This window comes from Tripterygium wilfordii, chromosome 13, assembly GCF_013401445.1.
Source record: "Tripterygium wilfordii isolate XIE 37 chromosome 13, ASM1340144v1, whole genome shotgun sequence".
Classification (NCBI taxonomy): Eukaryota; Viridiplantae; Streptophyta; class Magnoliopsida; order Celastrales; family Celastraceae; genus Tripterygium; species Tripterygium wilfordii.
The window spans coordinates 2,433,258-2,451,350 of NC_052244.1; the positions used below are offsets into that span (position 1 = coordinate 2,433,258).

At 36.6% G+C, this 18,093-nt stretch overlaps 2 protein-coding genes and 1 pseudogene across 4 annotated transcripts; 2 read left to right on the forward strand and 1 right to left on the reverse strand.

The window, feature by feature from the left end:
- Positions 1–2,236: 2,236 nt before the first annotated feature.
- On the forward strand, positions 2,237–3,301 carry LOC120013340 (annotated as a pseudogene).
- Positions 3,302–3,681: 380 nt separating this feature from the next.
- LOC120011933 (AT-hook motif nuclear-localized protein 7-like) lies at positions 3,682–7,037 on the reverse strand. Its single transcript, XM_038863110.1, has 6 exons — positions 6,366–7,037; positions 5,714–5,781; positions 5,443–5,574; positions 4,659–4,820; positions 4,020–4,370; positions 3,682–3,926 (listed from the first exon to the last, which is right to left on the reverse strand). The coding sequence occupies exons 1-5, from the start codon at positions 6,829–6,831 to the stop codon at positions 4,038–4,040; spliced, it is 1,161 nt and encodes a 386-aa protein (XP_038719038.1). The 5' UTR covers positions 6,832–7,037; the 3' UTR covers positions 3,682–3,926; positions 4,020–4,037.
- Positions 7,038–15,070: 8,033 nt separating this feature from the next.
- LOC120012797 lies at positions 15,071–17,994 on the forward strand. Of its 3 annotated transcripts, none has more exons than XM_038864296.1 (2): positions 15,071–15,400; positions 15,933–17,994. In XM_038864296.1, the coding sequence occupies exon 2, from the start codon at positions 16,023–16,025 to the stop codon at positions 17,676–17,678; it is 1,656 nt and encodes a 551-aa protein (XP_038720224.1). In that variant the 5' UTR covers positions 15,071–15,400; positions 15,933–16,022; the 3' UTR covers positions 17,679–17,994. The 3 variants fall into 3 exon arrangements, with proteins under 3 accessions (XP_038720224.1, XP_038720223.1, XP_038720225.1); XM_038864295.1 differs by having other exon boundaries at positions 15,072–15,276; XM_038864297.1 differs by having other exon boundaries at positions 15,072–15,236.
- Positions 17,995–18,093: the final 99 nt, after the last annotated feature.

Here is an 18,093-nt window from a genome sequence, read left to right on the forward strand (position 1 = left end):
CAACCAGTTCGATTGAAAATCACATATCGATAAACAAACTCACCCAACACCAGTAGGTTGGTCTTGAGGACATGACATCTCCAAGTATTGAATCACAAAGTCTGAACAACAAATTTGGATGGATCGACCAAAATCGAAGGATAAAACAGGCTAGTGAGATTTGGTTATCAATTTGGTGTAGCAGTGCCTAGTGAAAGGGATAATGAAGGCTAGGGTAATCGCACATGCCGTCTTCCTCTTTTAGTCTTAGAAGTTTTTTTAGGGTTTTAGATTTTATAATATAATATAATATAATATTTTAATATAAATAATATCAAATACGTATATAATTTAAAAAGAAGTGCCACGTCAACAAATAATAATCCATATATACATTTAACAGCCAGGTCAGCGTTGACCGTCAATTAACTAACGGTTCCGTTGATGAAGTGAGGAAATCGCAAACATTTGAATCTTTCCATGAGTGAATTGTAAGCGAATATCTTTGGGTGAGTGAAATGAAAACACCCCTATCTTTCGATGAGCATATTGTAATTAACCCGATTATTTGGGTACCTTGAAGGGGAGGTTTTTTGAATTTCTATATCTGCATTGAGATATTTCCTTTCTTTGATGATATGTTTGTTAGATTTATGATCAAAAAAAAATTTTGTCGTCCATGTCAAAAACAATACATGGTAGGTATATACTAGAGAATATAAAAAAGTGGGGACATCTTAGGTTGAAATTCTTGCCTACTTGGCAATACAAATATAGACAAACTACATGGCTTTGTTGTCTTAACCATTGAGATCTTTTGGAAAAGATCTCATGCAATTTGACGAGATATTTTTTTAAGATTTATAATTGGTACGAGTTTTCCTTGGTAATGTTATGATGCTCTACTATTACGCATCAAACATTGTAGCGCACTATTGTTGGTGTGTATAGAGATGTGAATTTACAATATATATAACCGGGTGATTAAATTTACACAAATTAAACTTTCAGTGATTTATTTGGCACAATTTTATTTTTTTTTTAGAATATGGGACAATGTTTCAAGGACAACATGTGTTTGTGCAGATGGTAAGGGAATTTGACTTTCAAGTCATGTTGGGACACAAATTCACGAGTCGAGTTTCTACATTTTTCTACACCGACATTTGCTATGTGTGGGCCGATATCACATGACTGTGAGCCCATTTTGTTTTAGTTGGACTTTAGCTTGATTCCTCGGCCTTCAAATAGGGGAAATTCAAACGGTACATATAGAATAGCGAAATATGGGCTACAACCCATATGATGGAATACATACGGGCCTGGCATTTGGAGCTCTGGAAGACTGTATTGGGTTTGGGTCCATGGCCAACATGCTTGTGGACCTCACTTCGTGAATTTGGGTCCACGGCATTTTTTGTCCTATTATCGCCACCTAAAAGATTGCTAGGTTCAAAGAGAGATGGAGGCACTGATGTGGTTTAGTGTTGATTTGCTCCCCATTACGTTCATAAGTGCACATTTTAATTTTTCTGTCTACCAAAAATTAATAATCTAACAAAATTCAACATAACTTGTGAAAATAAAGAAAAACTAAAGTTCAAAATAAATTACACTCTGTTTTTATTATATAAGCTTGTCATTTGGAAATTCGATATGTGTCTAAATTGGGATCGTCAAACTCGTGTGCATAAAAAATTTTAACCTACGATAGGTAATGGGAATTGAACTTAGGATTTTTCAATTCATATAATTTAACTCGAGAGAAATTTAGCATTAGACAATCACCCAGTGTGATTAAAGAAAATAAATTACACAATATCTATGTTGGACCTAGTTGTGTCTTGAGAAAAGAAGAATAATGTGGATAAAAAAAATGTAATAGCTTACTTTGGAAGTAATCTCTCTCTTTATAATCTTTGTCCCCTTAAAGAGATATTGAGGAGACCATATGGTTACTCATGTTATAAAACATATTTAACAACTTACTCGGGAAGTTGTTTCGATTTTTCACTTTGGAAATTAATATCCAATGAGCACTAAAAGTGTTTAGAATCCTAGAAAAAGAAAAAAAAAAAGACAAAAGTTTTTAATTTAGGGACAACAACCACAACATCCACAATTGGGAAGTTTTGTTTCAATAAAGACAATAAAAAAATAATTATAAGGACAAAAACGATCATTTTTTTTAATAAAATTATCTAATTCTATGCATGCGTCTCTCTCGAAAGATAGAGACACTCGCATATATAAATGAACCACAAGACCCTTGTCATATCACAAAAACATGGCAAGTAAAGAGAGAGAGTGTACCCTGGTGAGAACAGCAATAGGGAAGGAGGTCATGATAATCATGGTGAAGAAAAAGAATTGGAACTCCCACTGGAGATGCGGAGTCTTGGTCCAAGAAAGAAGCTTATTGTTCTTTCCCTTGGTGGTGTGCTCTGCGAGAGGGTCTGTCGCAGGGACACGTGGATGATTCCAAGAAACAGCCGCCCTGATGCTTCATTTGGAAGCATGTTAGGTTAATTGTTATTTTAATGTTTTTTATTTAACCCTTTTTATTTCTTTTTTTATTAATTATATATATATGTATATGGTTCATGGAAATAATTGGTTAATTTTGATACTTAAACAAAACAATTAATCCAGTGTATAAAAGGCCTCATGTTGAAGATTTCATGAAATTCTGCCTCGAGAATTTTGAAGTAGGAATATGGTCTTCTGCAAGGGAGTAAGTGCATACAAAAACACTCATTTGACCTACAAAATGTGCTTCTCCTGATTCATTAACCTGTATTGTAAATTTTGTGAGGATTCAGATGGTATTTGGATGATGCTTTGAATTGCATAATGTCTGGGTTGAGGAGCAAGTTAGTATTTGCTTGGGTGGGTAATTTTAATTTTTCTTTTCTTATTTTAAGTAATTTTTTTTCATATACGCTTATACTTTCTATTTGTTGATTATTCTAGGACCAAGATTATTGCACTAATACTGGGTTCTCTACCATAGAGAACAAGCGTAAGCCAATATTCTTGAAGGAATTGGGCAAAATATGGGAAAAGAAGAGTCTTATCTGACGGGAAATTCTCTGCATCAAACACTCTGTTGATCGACACCAATCCATACAAAGCTCTGCTGAATCCGGTAATACACAGATTTTTCATTAAACGATTGAGGCTTTTTTTTCTTACACAAGGTGATTGATTATTTTGATTTTTGATATACAGCTTCATACTGCAATCTTTCCAACTGAATACAAGGTGAACCATGTTGGTGATGATGCTTTAGGTGAGAAAATCATGATCAATCATCTAATGATAACTTTGGAACTCCAGTATTTCACCTTTTTGTTGGTTTGATATGTGTATAATATTAGGTACTGACGGTGCTTTGAGGGTTTACTTGGACGGACTGGCGAATGCAGATGATGTGCCATCATATGTGAAGGAACACTCATTCGGGCAGCCACCGATCTCTGCTTCACATGGAGATTGGGATTTCTATTCCAACATTATCCATTCCCTCGGAAAAGAACCAGTTTCTGGTTCTGGTAGTTGAATATGGTATGCAGAGCCTGTGTAACAGACCTAGATACAGGTCTCTTGTCTTGTATTCTTGTGTGGTTAACAAGAATGATAAATAAAATTGTCTCTTTTTTTTTACAGTGTACTCATCATTAGAACAGTATGCTCAGGATAGGTAGTAAACATGGACCAATAAAACTGTCTTATCCATAAATATTTAGGGCAATCACACAGATCAGTGCCTTGGCTTAAGAACGACCAATGTCAGATGTTACATGGTAAAAAGAATCTGACAGGCCTAACAGCCAGCCTCTAATTATCATGCAGAACTACTAAGATTATCTTAATAAATTCAAAAGGCTACAACAACAATGCAGTAAAATAATGTTGTTCAGTAGCACTGTCAGCTTTAAAGTAACCTGAAATGAAAATTGAACTATTATTGAGATACATTTTATGCAAATAATTTTTTCTCCAACCAGAAACAAATATAAGAGTCAAGTAGGGCATACCTTGTACATCCTAAAGCTCTAATCGCTGGGCAAAGATACGTTGATGTCAGGAGATGGCCTGTGGCTTGGCAAGGGCTCTACTCCATTCCAACCAGAACTATAGGAAGTTGGCATATTGGGTATAAGCTTATCACTAGCTTTGTCATCTGCTTCAACATGTCTTCGTTCTGGTAATAGAGATGTAGGGTTTATAAGGGACGCGTAATCTGGTTTTGCTTGTGAGATTGGTGTTGCTGCAGTTGCTGCAGTTGCTGTATCTCCTGGGGGAATGGTTGTAGCCATTGTATTCTCACGATGGTGCCTCCTCTTATGAGCCTTGTATCCATTTGGCATGAAGCTTCCAAGCACAACCTAGCAAATGACGTAAAATGAACATATGACACACAAGAGAAGTGGCTAATATTCTTGAGATCGGTTTGCTTCCCTTTTAAACGGAGTATAATCAATCCTGATTTGATGAGTCTTATCATGTTCCATCAGTGTCTTTTGAGGTAAAATTAGATGTTATAGATTTGAAATTAAGTCACCATGTTAGAACAGAAATTGCTCAAGCTTTATTGTTAACAGTATCACTACAGACAAATCTGTAATCAAATTCGCCAGTAACTTAAATGGACAAAATAAAATGAGAGAACTTACTTGGATAGGGCTAGCAGCGATCAGTGAACCAGCAATACCACCTCCAACCACGCGGCCATCAGGACCAGCCAATGAAACACTCAATCCACCAGTCCTACTTTTCACACCACTGGAATCAGTGATTGTGTATGACCCTGATAAGGACAAAATCTCAAAGCGCCCCTGCAAAGAGAGTTCGAATTCATATTCAAGACCATTCCCACGAAAATAAACAATGTCTTTGTGCGGTATCATCAACACTGCTACAAGTCTAAGATCACCATAAGCAAAAACTTCATACAGCATGTACATGCTGCGTTACAGGGCTATTTTAGGATGCAATTGGATAACCTAGGCTCTGATTTTAGCATTTACAGCTAAAAGAAATGTTTAACCAGTGTATCTCCATGATAATCATAAATGAAAGGAAGGAAACTAACACCCGAGTCACAATGGCAGGAGAGATCATGGTGTCCAAGAGGACAAATTTGAAATTTATGCCTCATTCTTGGTTTGATGTGCAGCCTGTATGGTGGATCGGGGGTTAATTCTTCTCTGAAGAAGTGTCCCAATGATTGGAAGACAGCGATTACCACCACATAAAAGAGTACCAACAGTACATCCAACCACTATGGTGTCTGCTGAATCTACTCGTACACAACCACCCTAGCAGACTTGGTACATTACATATGCAGGCAAGTTATTGAAAAATCAAGGGAGAAATTCAAGCACCATGAACTCCAAAAAATAACGAAATGTAAACAGGAAATGACGAGAAATCAAACTAAACAAAATACGAACGTGCCTCATATGTCAAGATACCGCCTGAAGAACCAGGTTGGCGAATAGTAACATTGGAAACAGTTCCATTGGCAGAGAGAACACAAACTCCTCGAGGACCTCTCTGAGCAAATGATAGGATATTCCCAGCAACATCCTGCAAGCAACCCCATCAAGCACTTTTCAGACACAAACAATCCATTCAGAATAAGGTTTCAGCGCATATAGCTTATCATCAATTTCTCAAGTGCTGTGATTGCTAAAGCAGAATGAGAAGATATTATTGTATAAATTACCTCCCCAGTACACACAGTCACCACATGCGGCATGAAGTCCCCTCCCGCAGTACTGGCAAACAATTCTCCTTCACAAACAAAAAGTTCATATCTAACAAAATCATAACATACATAAAACAATACCAAAAATTTTCATATCAAATAAAAACGCAGATATCAATCATCATCACCATCCGAGACTTTATCAAAAATTTAGAGTCGGCTTCATGAGTATATGAGAAAATCAACGGAGATCCAATACAACAATACCTGTATTCATTTCCATTATTCATTTCTATCTAGGATTATAAATATCAATATTAACAATCATTTCATCCTATGACTTTAAATTATCATGCTATTTTCTAGGTCGGGTCTAGTCTCTAGATCATAGATGTTAGCTGTCTTGTTGGTGAGAAAACTACGGAGGAAGGAAGTGAATCCTCTTACGGTTCGTACAATTAAATAAATTTTTAGCTGAACAAATATAACTACAGATTCACTTTTAATAGTTAGTTGGGTGAATTCAATCCATGATTATAACTAAAGACCGAGACTGCTTTCCCTATAATTTTCTCACCAAAAAAACAGTGAACCAAAAAAAGCTCTAAAAGTAATCGCCCATTACTGTACTCTATTTCTATTTTGAGTGGGTAATTCCTCCCTAACTCACCTAAAGACGCTAAAACCTGCCAGTTACCCGAGCCAGGGGGCCTCCCTCGCTTGGAAGCTAACTCCGGAGCTGAAGACGGAGACAAAGAAAATCCCGATGGCGGCGAAACTGGTGGCACCGCCGCCTTGTACGGCACTCTGAGGTTCCCATCCGCGTCATACTTTCTCGGCCTCCCTCTCTTCTTCTTCCCAAACAAATCAACACTGCCGGTACCACTCCCTTGCAAAACCCCTCCTTCCGACGCTGCTGTGGTGGTGGTGGTGGTCAACTGCGGCGGATAAAGCAGCGGTGGTGTTGTGGTGGTGGGGGTGGTTGTTGCACCGCCAAGGCCTCTCTCCATGCTCATATTCATGTTCATGTCCAAGTTCATGTGTGGCGGTGGAACTACGAAGCTTCTCACGGGCGGTGGTGACTCCGACTCCGAGTTCTCCGGCGACAAAGAAACCGTGCTTTCCTTCTCCTCCATGTTCAGCTCAGCAAGGCAAAGCGACGAATCCACTCTACTATCTTGTTTCTAGAATAAGTTTTGAACTGAGAGGATCGAGTGCAAATGGCGCCAGAAGTAGAAACTGTGATACGTAGCTTTCTTAACTTTGTCTGACAACAGAGAGAGGGGGGAGGGACTTTTACAAACTTCCCTCCATTAATGGTGTTTAGAAAAAAAATTGAGCACAGAGAACTTAGTCGTTTTCTCTCTTGTACTCCAAATTCACAAGAGTAAAATTACCGTTATACCAGCATGTTGTAGATGTCCAAAACACCCTTGCACTATAGTTTTTTTTTTTTTTCCTACTTTTTGTCTATTTTAGACTAAGAATTTTAGTAAACAAGTGTCAAATAAATCTTTAATTTTACTTGATTTTGATTTTGGGTTGTTGATATTTATATTAGGAAAATATCAAAAATAAGAAGAAAAAAAATATGCATTATTTCTATACTAATAGCTTTTCCTTAATCAAAGAGAGTTGGCTTTGTCAGTAATCGACTTGGTTAAAAATATATGTGCTCAATATTCGATTCCAATCGTAAGTATAATTCTATGTGGTATTAAAAAAAATAGGGGTTTGGTGGAGATTGAATTTTTAAAACAATATATGATTTCAATATTATTTTTTTAGATAAATCATCTTTTTTATGAGCCTGCCATAATAACATAGATGATTATTCATGGTATTGAGAGAAAAAAAAAATAAAAACTAGGACATGAAAAATAAAGAACATATACTAAATAAAATCTAAAATTGACAAATACATTGGATAAAGTTGAAAAGGGCAATATAGGAATAGAATGGATTAAATTTTACAAGTCGCAAAAAACAAAACTTGTTTGGATTAGAAATCCAGTCAAACTGTTGCCTCGCTGTTAAAGCTATAAACCGGCCATAAAATAATCCATTTTTTTAATTATTTTATTTAGTACCAAAAGAAAAGGTTCAAATCCCCATCTTACGTTTCCTTTTCTCTCAACATAATTGGAATCCAACTTTAAATTTGCTTCCATTTTCCATTTATTATTATTTCCTTAAAATGTACTCTCTCAATTTGGACACACCGCCTGTCCATATTGACCAATTGAAATTTCCTTCCAACTTTGCTGCACAAGTTTTTGGACTGTACGGGATCTAAAACAGGCAAGATGTATACAGATTTATTTCTATATAATACATTGCAGCTTTTAGAAAATGAATATGTGACATTTACGTTGAACCCGTATGATTCTATTATCGGACAACATGTTCGTTTGTTTTTGAGAAATAAAGTTGCCTTCTATAATGGACAAAATCTGTGACATGCAAAATGTACGTAGATCTTAATTCTTAACCGACCTGATTTACGTAAAAAAAATTTGGTTGTATCTTGCAACTCTACTACTCAATCATACATTTGCTTAGTCAGTTCAAAAACTCTTTAGTCTACAAGTTAATTTTTTTCTGAAAAATTATACATTTAATCAAGAACATGAGTGGTCAAATTAGTCGAGGATGAATCATTCCAACTAGGAGAGCCAAATTCAATTCTCCAAATCAACATTTTGATCTTATCAAGTACTTGGAAATAGTAAATTGATCCAAGTATCAGTAATTTACATGGATAAATTTCATGTTACTCATCATTTTTAAAAGAAAATCTTGTAGAGATAAATTTTAAAAAATAAATTTGTTTACATTACTTTTACTTTTATTTTTTAAAAAGACATTCAAAATGTGGGGCGCGTGACTAACCTTTTTCCTGGAACGTACTTCTTGTGCAATCTAGTACTTTTGTATTCAAATTGTGGCCCCTTAATATATTTTATAATTTGTTGTGATTTTTTACCACAAAAATTGTTGTTATTTATTTTTGAGGAATTACATTTATTGCTCTTGCATTTTTCTCCACAAATAAGACCGTGCAAGACAGCAAGACAAAAAAAAGTCAATGAAAATAAATAAAGGAGACAAAATCACTTTTGGCCTGAAAAATGACAATAAATTTTTTCTTTTAAAAAAGTAATAAAAGAGATTATAAAAATTAAAAATCCAATGCTAACCTCTGAAAAAGCGAACATTGGACATAAAAGCGGTTTGTCAGACCGTTGACGGCTTGGACCCAACACGCAGTATTTTATTTTTTTAATTAAAATGAGCAATATTTTTAAAGTTTTAACCGATAAGAACATTCACAATGGGGATAATATAATCCAACACTCTAAAATTATTATCTCTCTTCTCCTCTCTCTTATATGATACAATTTAATTGGATGAGTGGATCCCACAATGAATACTATTCATCAACACTGTATACATTCCAATACTCTATACTCATTTTCTCTATTTTCTCTCTCTTCCTTTTCATCATCTCTCTCTTCATTATTCATCAACTATATATATACTCCAACTCTCAAGTATCATTTTTCCACAACTAAATTTTGAAGTGTCATGTTTCATTCATTGTATGCATGTAGCGTTATACTTATCAAAAAAGTAACATTTCAAGTACTTGAAATACTCTGCATTATACCTATTATGAACATAGAGCACTTAACTTATTAATAAAGTATCATCTCAAGTACTCAAAAATCATCCCATTGTGGATACTCTAAGAAGTATGATTATGATTCTCTACTTCATCGTGCAATTACTCCGTCACCCAGGTTACATGATCTGGACCGCTCATCCAACGGACTAGAGATCATGAAAAGTTCGTCATATTCATGATCGATTTGAACAATTTAGGAAACAAGTGATGACATGGTATTCTCTCTAATGTCCATTATTACCATAAACATTAGCATTAGTATCTCTTAAATTCTTCACTTCATATACCTCAAACGTCATTTTTTGTTCAATTTACAGGCTCTTTACTTGACCGAAGATAATAAAAATCTTACCAGTTGCTGAGTTGAATGTCAAAGATTTAAGTATAGTCGTGGGGTACATATGTCTCACATGATGCACATAAAATTTTGTGTGCACAACACATCGCTTGGGATAATTAAGATATCAAATGCTGAGCTGCTCAGATAACTGTTATTTGGCATGGAAGATTGTTGTTCTTGTAAAACAATGCACGCAACTAGTTAAACAATTTCAGCAAAAAAGAGAGACGGAGAAGTGAATTGAAATTCAAGGTGTCATCATGATAATGTTATATTTGTTGTTTATATATACATAGACACACACACACACATAAATATATATATATATATATATATATATATGTAAACACACTTTCTCTTTTTCTTTTGAATGGAACGATTTACTTTATCGAGTAATTTAAAATAGTATATATAATTAAAAACAGAGACAAAGTAGTTAGGGAAATTATGATGGCCATGTGAAAGAAGCAGGAGTTTCAACTTCAAGGCTCTTTAAAATTTAATTTCTTTTTGTCCTTCAATGGAGAAATAAACCTTGATAGAAGGTCTAGAATAGTCTCGACAACTATAACAAGAAGAAAAAAAAATCTTATTTTTCTGACATTTATATAAAAATGGCATTTAGATGTGGGGGGGACCAGCCTATGTATTAGGTTATTAATTAAGTTTTTTTAAGTTTTAAAAATAAAATAATTAAATAAACATGTAAGTAAAGCTGCCAAGTTATAATTAAGGTGAGGAAAATTAATCACTTTTTGGACTTTTCTCCATGTACGTTTGATTAATTTTGGTATGGTATATCCCCAGGCCGCCACGCGTACGGCTGTTATTTCATTTCATTTATGTAATCATTATCTCAATCGATTCTCATTAACACGCTCTCTATATTCTAATAACAAAATCAAATAAGTAGTGATGGCAAAAAATATGATCCGAATATTATCTATAGGATACACGATTGATTTAAAATTCAAAAATTAATTTTATAAGGTTTGAAAACGGTTTTGGTTTTGATTTTAATTTTCAAATCCATTACAGTTTAGGGTTGGGTTTGATTTTTGATATCAAATTTAGGATATCCGAAATGTTTAATTAAAAAGTGAATTATAGTAATAACATTATAAATCATTTATATCAAGGTATATTATTAGGATGTTAAATTTTAACATGATCAAGCACATTAAATAAAATAAAATAATATAATTATAGATTACACATTCAAACTATAACAACATGATAAGTCATATCATTTTTTCTAAAATTGAATTATACATTTATACAAAAATAAAAAATGAATGATAAATGGATACCCGATGATAAATGGTTATGGAATGATTTCGGTTTGGAAATTAAATGTTTTTTAAAGGGTTTTAGAACAATTTGGGTATTATGTACCTTAAATTGAAATGGTTTGATATTTACTAATTGGACGGGTACATGACCAGTTGTCATCCCTACAAATAAGTAGTTTACATTTTTAAAAATTCAAACTCATAGCAAATTTTAGAAAATATTGTTGAAACAGATGTCAAGGATGTTAGAGCAGATATTCAGGATGTCAAGGAGAATAATCGGGACACACAAAGTTGACTGAAGATATGTTTGTCATGACGTTGATTTGTCTACATTAAGTCGTCTTTTTAGACTAGGAAATATCCACATGTGTAGGCCATCATGACCGTCATTTTAGACTAGGAAATGTCTACATGTGTAGGTCATCATGGCCGTCATTTTAGATTAGGAAATGTCCACATCAAGCCGTCATTTTAGACTAGGAAATGTCCACATGTGTAGGCCATCATGGCCGTCATTTTAGACTAGGAAATGTCTACATGTGTAGGTCATCATGACCTTACTTGTATATGTACCAACACATAGACGAAGAAGAAAATAATAACACCAAAAATCGTGTGTTTGTCCCTGTTTTCACATGGTATCGGAGCAGGATCAAGAACACACCACATAAACAAAACCAGCAACAAACCATCTTCTTCCATCACTACCAACAGCACCAATGGCCAAGAACAACGACGGCACTTCAGAAAAATCTGAGATGACCAAAGTTCAATCACACAAATATGACGACCCAAGCAATCCTCTCTATCTTCATCACTCGGATCAACTTGGTCTTGTCCTAGTGAATCAAACACTAAATCAAGACAACTACTCTCTTTGGAGTCATGCGATGCTCATGGCTCTCATTGCAAAGAACAAGGATGGTTTCATTGATGGGACTGTGACTAAACCACCTGCAGAGTCCGTAGTGGAGATGAAACAATGGATTCGATGCAACCTTCTTGTCAAAGGATGGATCCTCAACACAATATCACCTGACATTGGACAAAGCGTCATGTATAATGAAGACGCGCATGATCTTTGGAATGAGTTGAAGGATCGACTTGGCCTTTCCAACAGTGTATACTTATTTCAAATTGAACAACAAATTCATGATTGCCTACAAGGTAACATGACCATTGGTGAGTACTATACTAAATTGAAAAGTTTATGGGATAAGCGAGATGCTCTATGTCCTATGCCATCTTGCAGTGGAGATATCGCCAAGACGCTGCTGCAGTACCAACAAACACAACGTTCCATCAAGTTCCTCATGGGACTCAATGAGGTCTACGCAGCCGCACGTGGACATATTTTACTCATGGAACCTTTACCTCCAGTCAACAAAGTGTTTTCCGTCATTAACCAGGATGAGAAACAGCGAGTCGTATCATCCCAAGTCTTGGGAAAGACACCGGAAGCAGCAGCCTTTGCTGCCAGGAATAGTTTCAGTTCGGCTGAAAAGAGATTCTCGAAGCAAAACAACAATGTGCGTTGCCACCGCTGCAATCTCATGGGGCACACTTCTGAATACTGTCGTGCACACCTCAAGTGTGAATACTGTGGTCACAAAGGACACACTGTTGATATTTGTCGAAAGTTGAAGCGAGTCAATAATCACGGTGATAGGAACAACCAATCCAATGTCAATTCCAATTTCCGCTCAAAGGCACATCATGTTGATTCCCAATCAGAACAATATCATGATCTCATTGCCCTCATAAATCAAAACAAAATTGGAAACATGGCAAGTCAAGTGAGTGCAGCCACCACCATGAGCAACATGTCAGGTAACAAAGTTTGTGCAAACAATTTTATTCCAGATACCCAATGGATTTTTGACACAGAGGCCACCGATCACATGGTATGTTCACCGACGTTTCTGACCACCAAGACACCAGTCCTTAACCAACATGTACATCTACCCAACCATGTACTTGCTCTTGTAACACACATCGGGACCATCCTCATTTCAGATACATTCGTTCTCTATAATGTACTCTGTGTTCCTTCATTCAAACTGAATTTAATTTCCGTAGCCAAACTTGCTAAGACCTCCTTATGTTGTGCAACGTTTTCTGATACATCTTGTTTTGTTTAGGACCAACGATCGGGGAAGATGATTGGGATGGGAACTGAGCGCAATGGGCTTTACTATTTGGACGTTTCGAAGATATCTGGGTGTCACTATGTCTCCACAGCAGCCTCAACTTCCTCCAATATCTGGCATCAACGTTTAGGTCATTTGTCCAATAAAAGCCTACACGCTATTTCCTTGTCTACCAAGAATATTGATTTTTGCTCTATTGATGATTGTGTTATTTGTCCCCTTGCCAAACAAACTCGTAAACCTTTTCATTTAAGTTCTATTACTACAAAAATACCATTCGAGTTAATCCATGTTGATATTTGGGGGGGCTATCACATTCCAACATTCAATGGAGACAAATATTTCCTTACCATTGTTGACGATTTTTCTCGCTACACATGAGTTTACCTTTTGCATGCCAAATCAGATGCACGGAAATTCCTTGTTTCATTCATCAATTTTGTTGAAACACAATTCTCATCTTGCATCAAAATTATCCGTAGTGACAATGGCCCAGAATTTTCAATGCAAGATTTTTTTTCTAACAAGGGAATTTTATATCAAACCAGTTGCGTTTCCATTCCACAACAAAATGGAGTCGCCGAGCGCAAGCATCGCCACCTTCTAAATGTTGCCCGTGCACTCTTGTTTCAAGCCCAACTTCCCAAAACATTTTGGGGGGATTCCATTCTTACAGCTGCTTACCTTATCAATCGGACACCCACTGCTGTCCTTCAAGGTAAAACGCCATATGAAATTCTCTTCAAGAAACCACCCTCTTATATGCATCTGCACGTATTCGATTGCCTATGCTTTGCCTCCACACATACCATTAACACGATGAATCAAGTTTCGCTTGTTTGTGATTGTGAATGTTGAAGACTAAGGGGAGAGAGGAATGTTCTTTCTAATACAAGGAGAGGGGTTGGGGAGATTCACATTCGAAACCTCTATGAGATATCATATATGTGAATGATATATGAGCTACTCGTGATTTTCGGGAGAGATGAATGTTAAGGAACAGGGAAAGCAAGAGAAGGTGTGTAATGCGAATTGAACTGCCAATAAAACAGCCATCAACACCATAAAATCGTTAGTAAGAACAACAGTAGTGTTGAAGTGATTAATCGTCCAATATAGAGTGTTAGACCTCCCAAGCCTGTCAATGAAGATCTCTAGAAGATCCCTCCGGAGCTCCCACACTACTTCAAATGGGTGGGTCCTCTTCTCACTCTCTTCTTTTTTCTTCTCTGACTATCATTTCAAATTTGAAATTATGTTTTCGGTATTTTCTTTTGTCTCAACTATCCTTGATGTTTTATATGATTCATATGAAATTATGATTTTTTTTTATCTCAACCATCAATGCTGCCCCACATGATTCATATGAAATTATGTGAGTATCTCTCGACATCTGTGATAGTTGGGATAAAAAATACGAAGATTTTGAATATTAATATTCATGATCTCACCCTTTGAATTGTTTGCCGATGAGGAGGACTAGTCTGTTAATCCGTTTTAGGACTATGAAAGACACACATCTCCATATTTGAATAATATTGTCCGTTTTGGACTAAGTCCGCACATATTTATTCTTTGGCTCTCCCCAAAAGGCATTATTCCAATAGAGATAATTCGTATTTTATATACTCAAATCATTTGTCTTGTTTTAACCAATGTAGTATTTTTTTGGTTCGCACGCAACAATCCGTACGTTGCATGGTAGCCTTCTAAACTGCAAGTGACAGTTGTACATTGCATAATGCATAGTAGCCATACGGTGCAAGGGACAGTTGCGGCATTTACTGGCATCACGTGATGCGCATATGCCTCTTAAAATTCGGTCACACCACCACAGATTCTAGCGTTCTACTATGTCAAACGTCGCCGTTTCACATGTAGGCCAACCACTCCATTAATCCTAGCCTCGACTGTCGACAGAATCAATTCAACCATCCACCTGATTTAAAACGAGCTTCAAACTCCTTCGTGTCAAAGTCACTCCCCAAACTTTGTACGGTCGAATTTCGTCTTCCTCTCTGTTTCTTGTCCAAGAATTTGTTCTTGTTATCGTCCCACTTCGTTCTATGCACGATTGTTGCTCTTGCGCTTTCTCTACGTTTTAACTCGTGAGTAGCTGAACGAATATGTCGGATTTGCTGCATTCTTGTTTTTGTGCCGAAATTAACTCAAACTGAGCCCAATTCGGCTATGTATGGCTTAGCTGATTCGATTCGCGAACTTATTGTCGGTGTATGTGTTTTTCCCTCATTTCCTTTCCATTGTAGCTTGATTTTAATTGCTGTACTTTGGGTTAACGCTTTTGTTGATCAATATTGATTCTGAAGCGATTGCTGCTCTGTGAAAATTTTGCATATGATATGTTTCTGATTCGGGTGTTGCCTAGAAAGTGCGAGGATAGAAGTAGAATTGAAACTATAAATCGTGAAATTTCTTTAGTTTTTTTATTTTATGAGGAATATTGTGAATTTTTCCTAGACTAAAGAGTGTGTTAGCTTAGAGTCTTGAGCTAGGGCATCCATAATTAGCGGCAACCTTTATTAATGATTTTCTCAGTTTTTCTCGTTCAAGATATTGTTTTGCACCAGTGAAGGTCCCGCTTGCGGATCCCCTTCATCTTTTGGTAATGGCTTGTAACGTTTTAGTGTTTTTTGACTCCTAAATTTGGGCGCTTTGAGATCAATTGGATTGGATCAAAGTTTGTTTATCCGTTTGAGCTGTAGCACATCCGGGTTCTTATTTTATGTTATGTCTTCTGGTACAGGGATCACAAGGTCGATTGAGATATCTGGATAGATTTTGGTTGGCAATTATCGTTGGGGCATGAGATGTGAGTGATTCCTGGCTTAATAATATGCCATTGATTCAACGGAAAGGTGCTTCGGTGACTGACAGTGCGGGGATTGGGATTTTAGCTTTTGAAGTTGCAAGCTTGATGTCTAAGTTGGTCAATTTATGGCATTATTTGAATGATAAGGAGTTTGATAGGATGATGAGGGAAGAGATTCTGAACTCAATTGGGATTCAAAGGCTAGTAGCTAATGATAATGAGTATCTTATGGATCTTGTGTTGGATGAGATAATTGAGAATTTTGGAATTGTAGCACAGTCCGTGGCCAGGATTGCCAGTAAGTGTACTGATCCTATATATCATCGTTTTGAACATTTCATCTCTGACCCAATCCGCAAAGGTTCTGAATGGTTAGGTTGGGAGTATAGATTAAAGAAAATGGAGAAAAAAGTGAAAAAGATGAAGAGATTTGTCACGATGACATTCCAATTGTCTCAAGAGCTAGAAGTGCTGGTAGAGCTTGAGCAAACTTTTAGAAGAATGGAGGCTGATTCTGCAATAGAACGGGTAAAGTTACTGGAGTTTCAGAAGAAGGTAATGTGGCAGCGTCAAGAAGTTAAGTATCTACAAGAGATGTCCCTTTGGGGTAGAACACATGATTATATTGTGCGACTTCTGGCAAGATCATTATTCACGATACTTGAGAGAATAAAACATGTCTTTGAAGCTGACAAGGTGGCAGCTATAGAGAGAAACAATGACTCCAAACATTTAAATACCATTCATTTATCTCGAAGCTATTCCTCTTCTGCTCATACACAAGTGTATTCTTCAGAAATTAGTCTATGTGGGTTGGCACCAGGACACGTGGGGAGGAAAACTTCCAAGCTGGAACAAACTACTGATGGGAATACAGTGAACTACAAGCAGAGCCGGGCTCAGCATGATCTAAATGGGAAGTATCAGCATTTGAAAACAAAAAATTTCCCGAATGCTGGACCATTCAAGGGTTGCATGACAGCTGGAAGTGATTCTCCTATCTTGCAGAGCTGCAAGCCAACAGGTGGTGGTTCGATGAGGTTCACTCATGTTCACCTAAAAAATGTTAGCAAATATGGAAAGCTGAATGGGGAAGCCCTTTCTTGCAGTGACAAAGTGCATTTAAAATTACTGCTTTTCAGTTCCAAGCGTGTGTTGTCAAGTGCACCTCCATCTACTCTCGGTGATGCTGCTTTAGCTCTCCACTATGCAAATGTGATTATATTGATTGAGAAGCTAACCTCATCATCTCACATGATTGGCCTTGACGCTCGGGATGATCTGTACAATATGTTGCCCACTTCCATCAGAACTTCCTTGCGTTCTAGGCTAAAGTCATATGCCAAATCATTAGCTTCTTCTTCTTCATATGATTCATCCCTTGCAGCAGAATGGAGTTTGGCACTTGCGCAGATATTAGAGTGGCTTGTTCCACTGGCTCACAACACGATAAAGTGGCATTCTGAACGAAATTTTGAGAAGGAGCATGCAGCTTCTCGGACAAATGTGCTTTTGGTGCAGACCCTCCACTATGCAAATCAAGCAAAAACTGAGGCCACAATCACAGAACTTTTGTTGGGTTTGAATTACATTTACAGGATCAGAAGAGAGCTTAATGACAGAGTAGAAACTGCTGTTAGCGAAGCTCCTGAACGTGGTGCAAAGAAAGAACATTGTTGAGTGTTGACACCTCTCTCAACAGGCTTATTGGGCTAAATGTTATCAATTTTATGAAATGTTGCTCCAATCAGGATGGTCGTATGGTGCTTACATGAAGCTACAGCTTGATACTCAAAAACAAAGAGGTTTTTTTTGTTTGTCTGGGGTCGCATATTCTTTTATTGGTTAGATAGTGAATCGGGGGGTTCCATGGCCTTTCAACTTGCAAAGCATACTTTGTATGTTAATGTGAAGCTCACTCTGTGCTAATGGAAGGCAAATGATTGTTAATAATTTGCCGATTATTGATGGTGGTGGTTTCTACCTTGTTCTGTCATGAAAGTTGTGGATTTGCATTGAAACAGATATTCTATGTAGAGAGATGGAAACAGTGAAGCATAATGAAGTCATTGTAGGATTGTAGCTGAGCTGAACG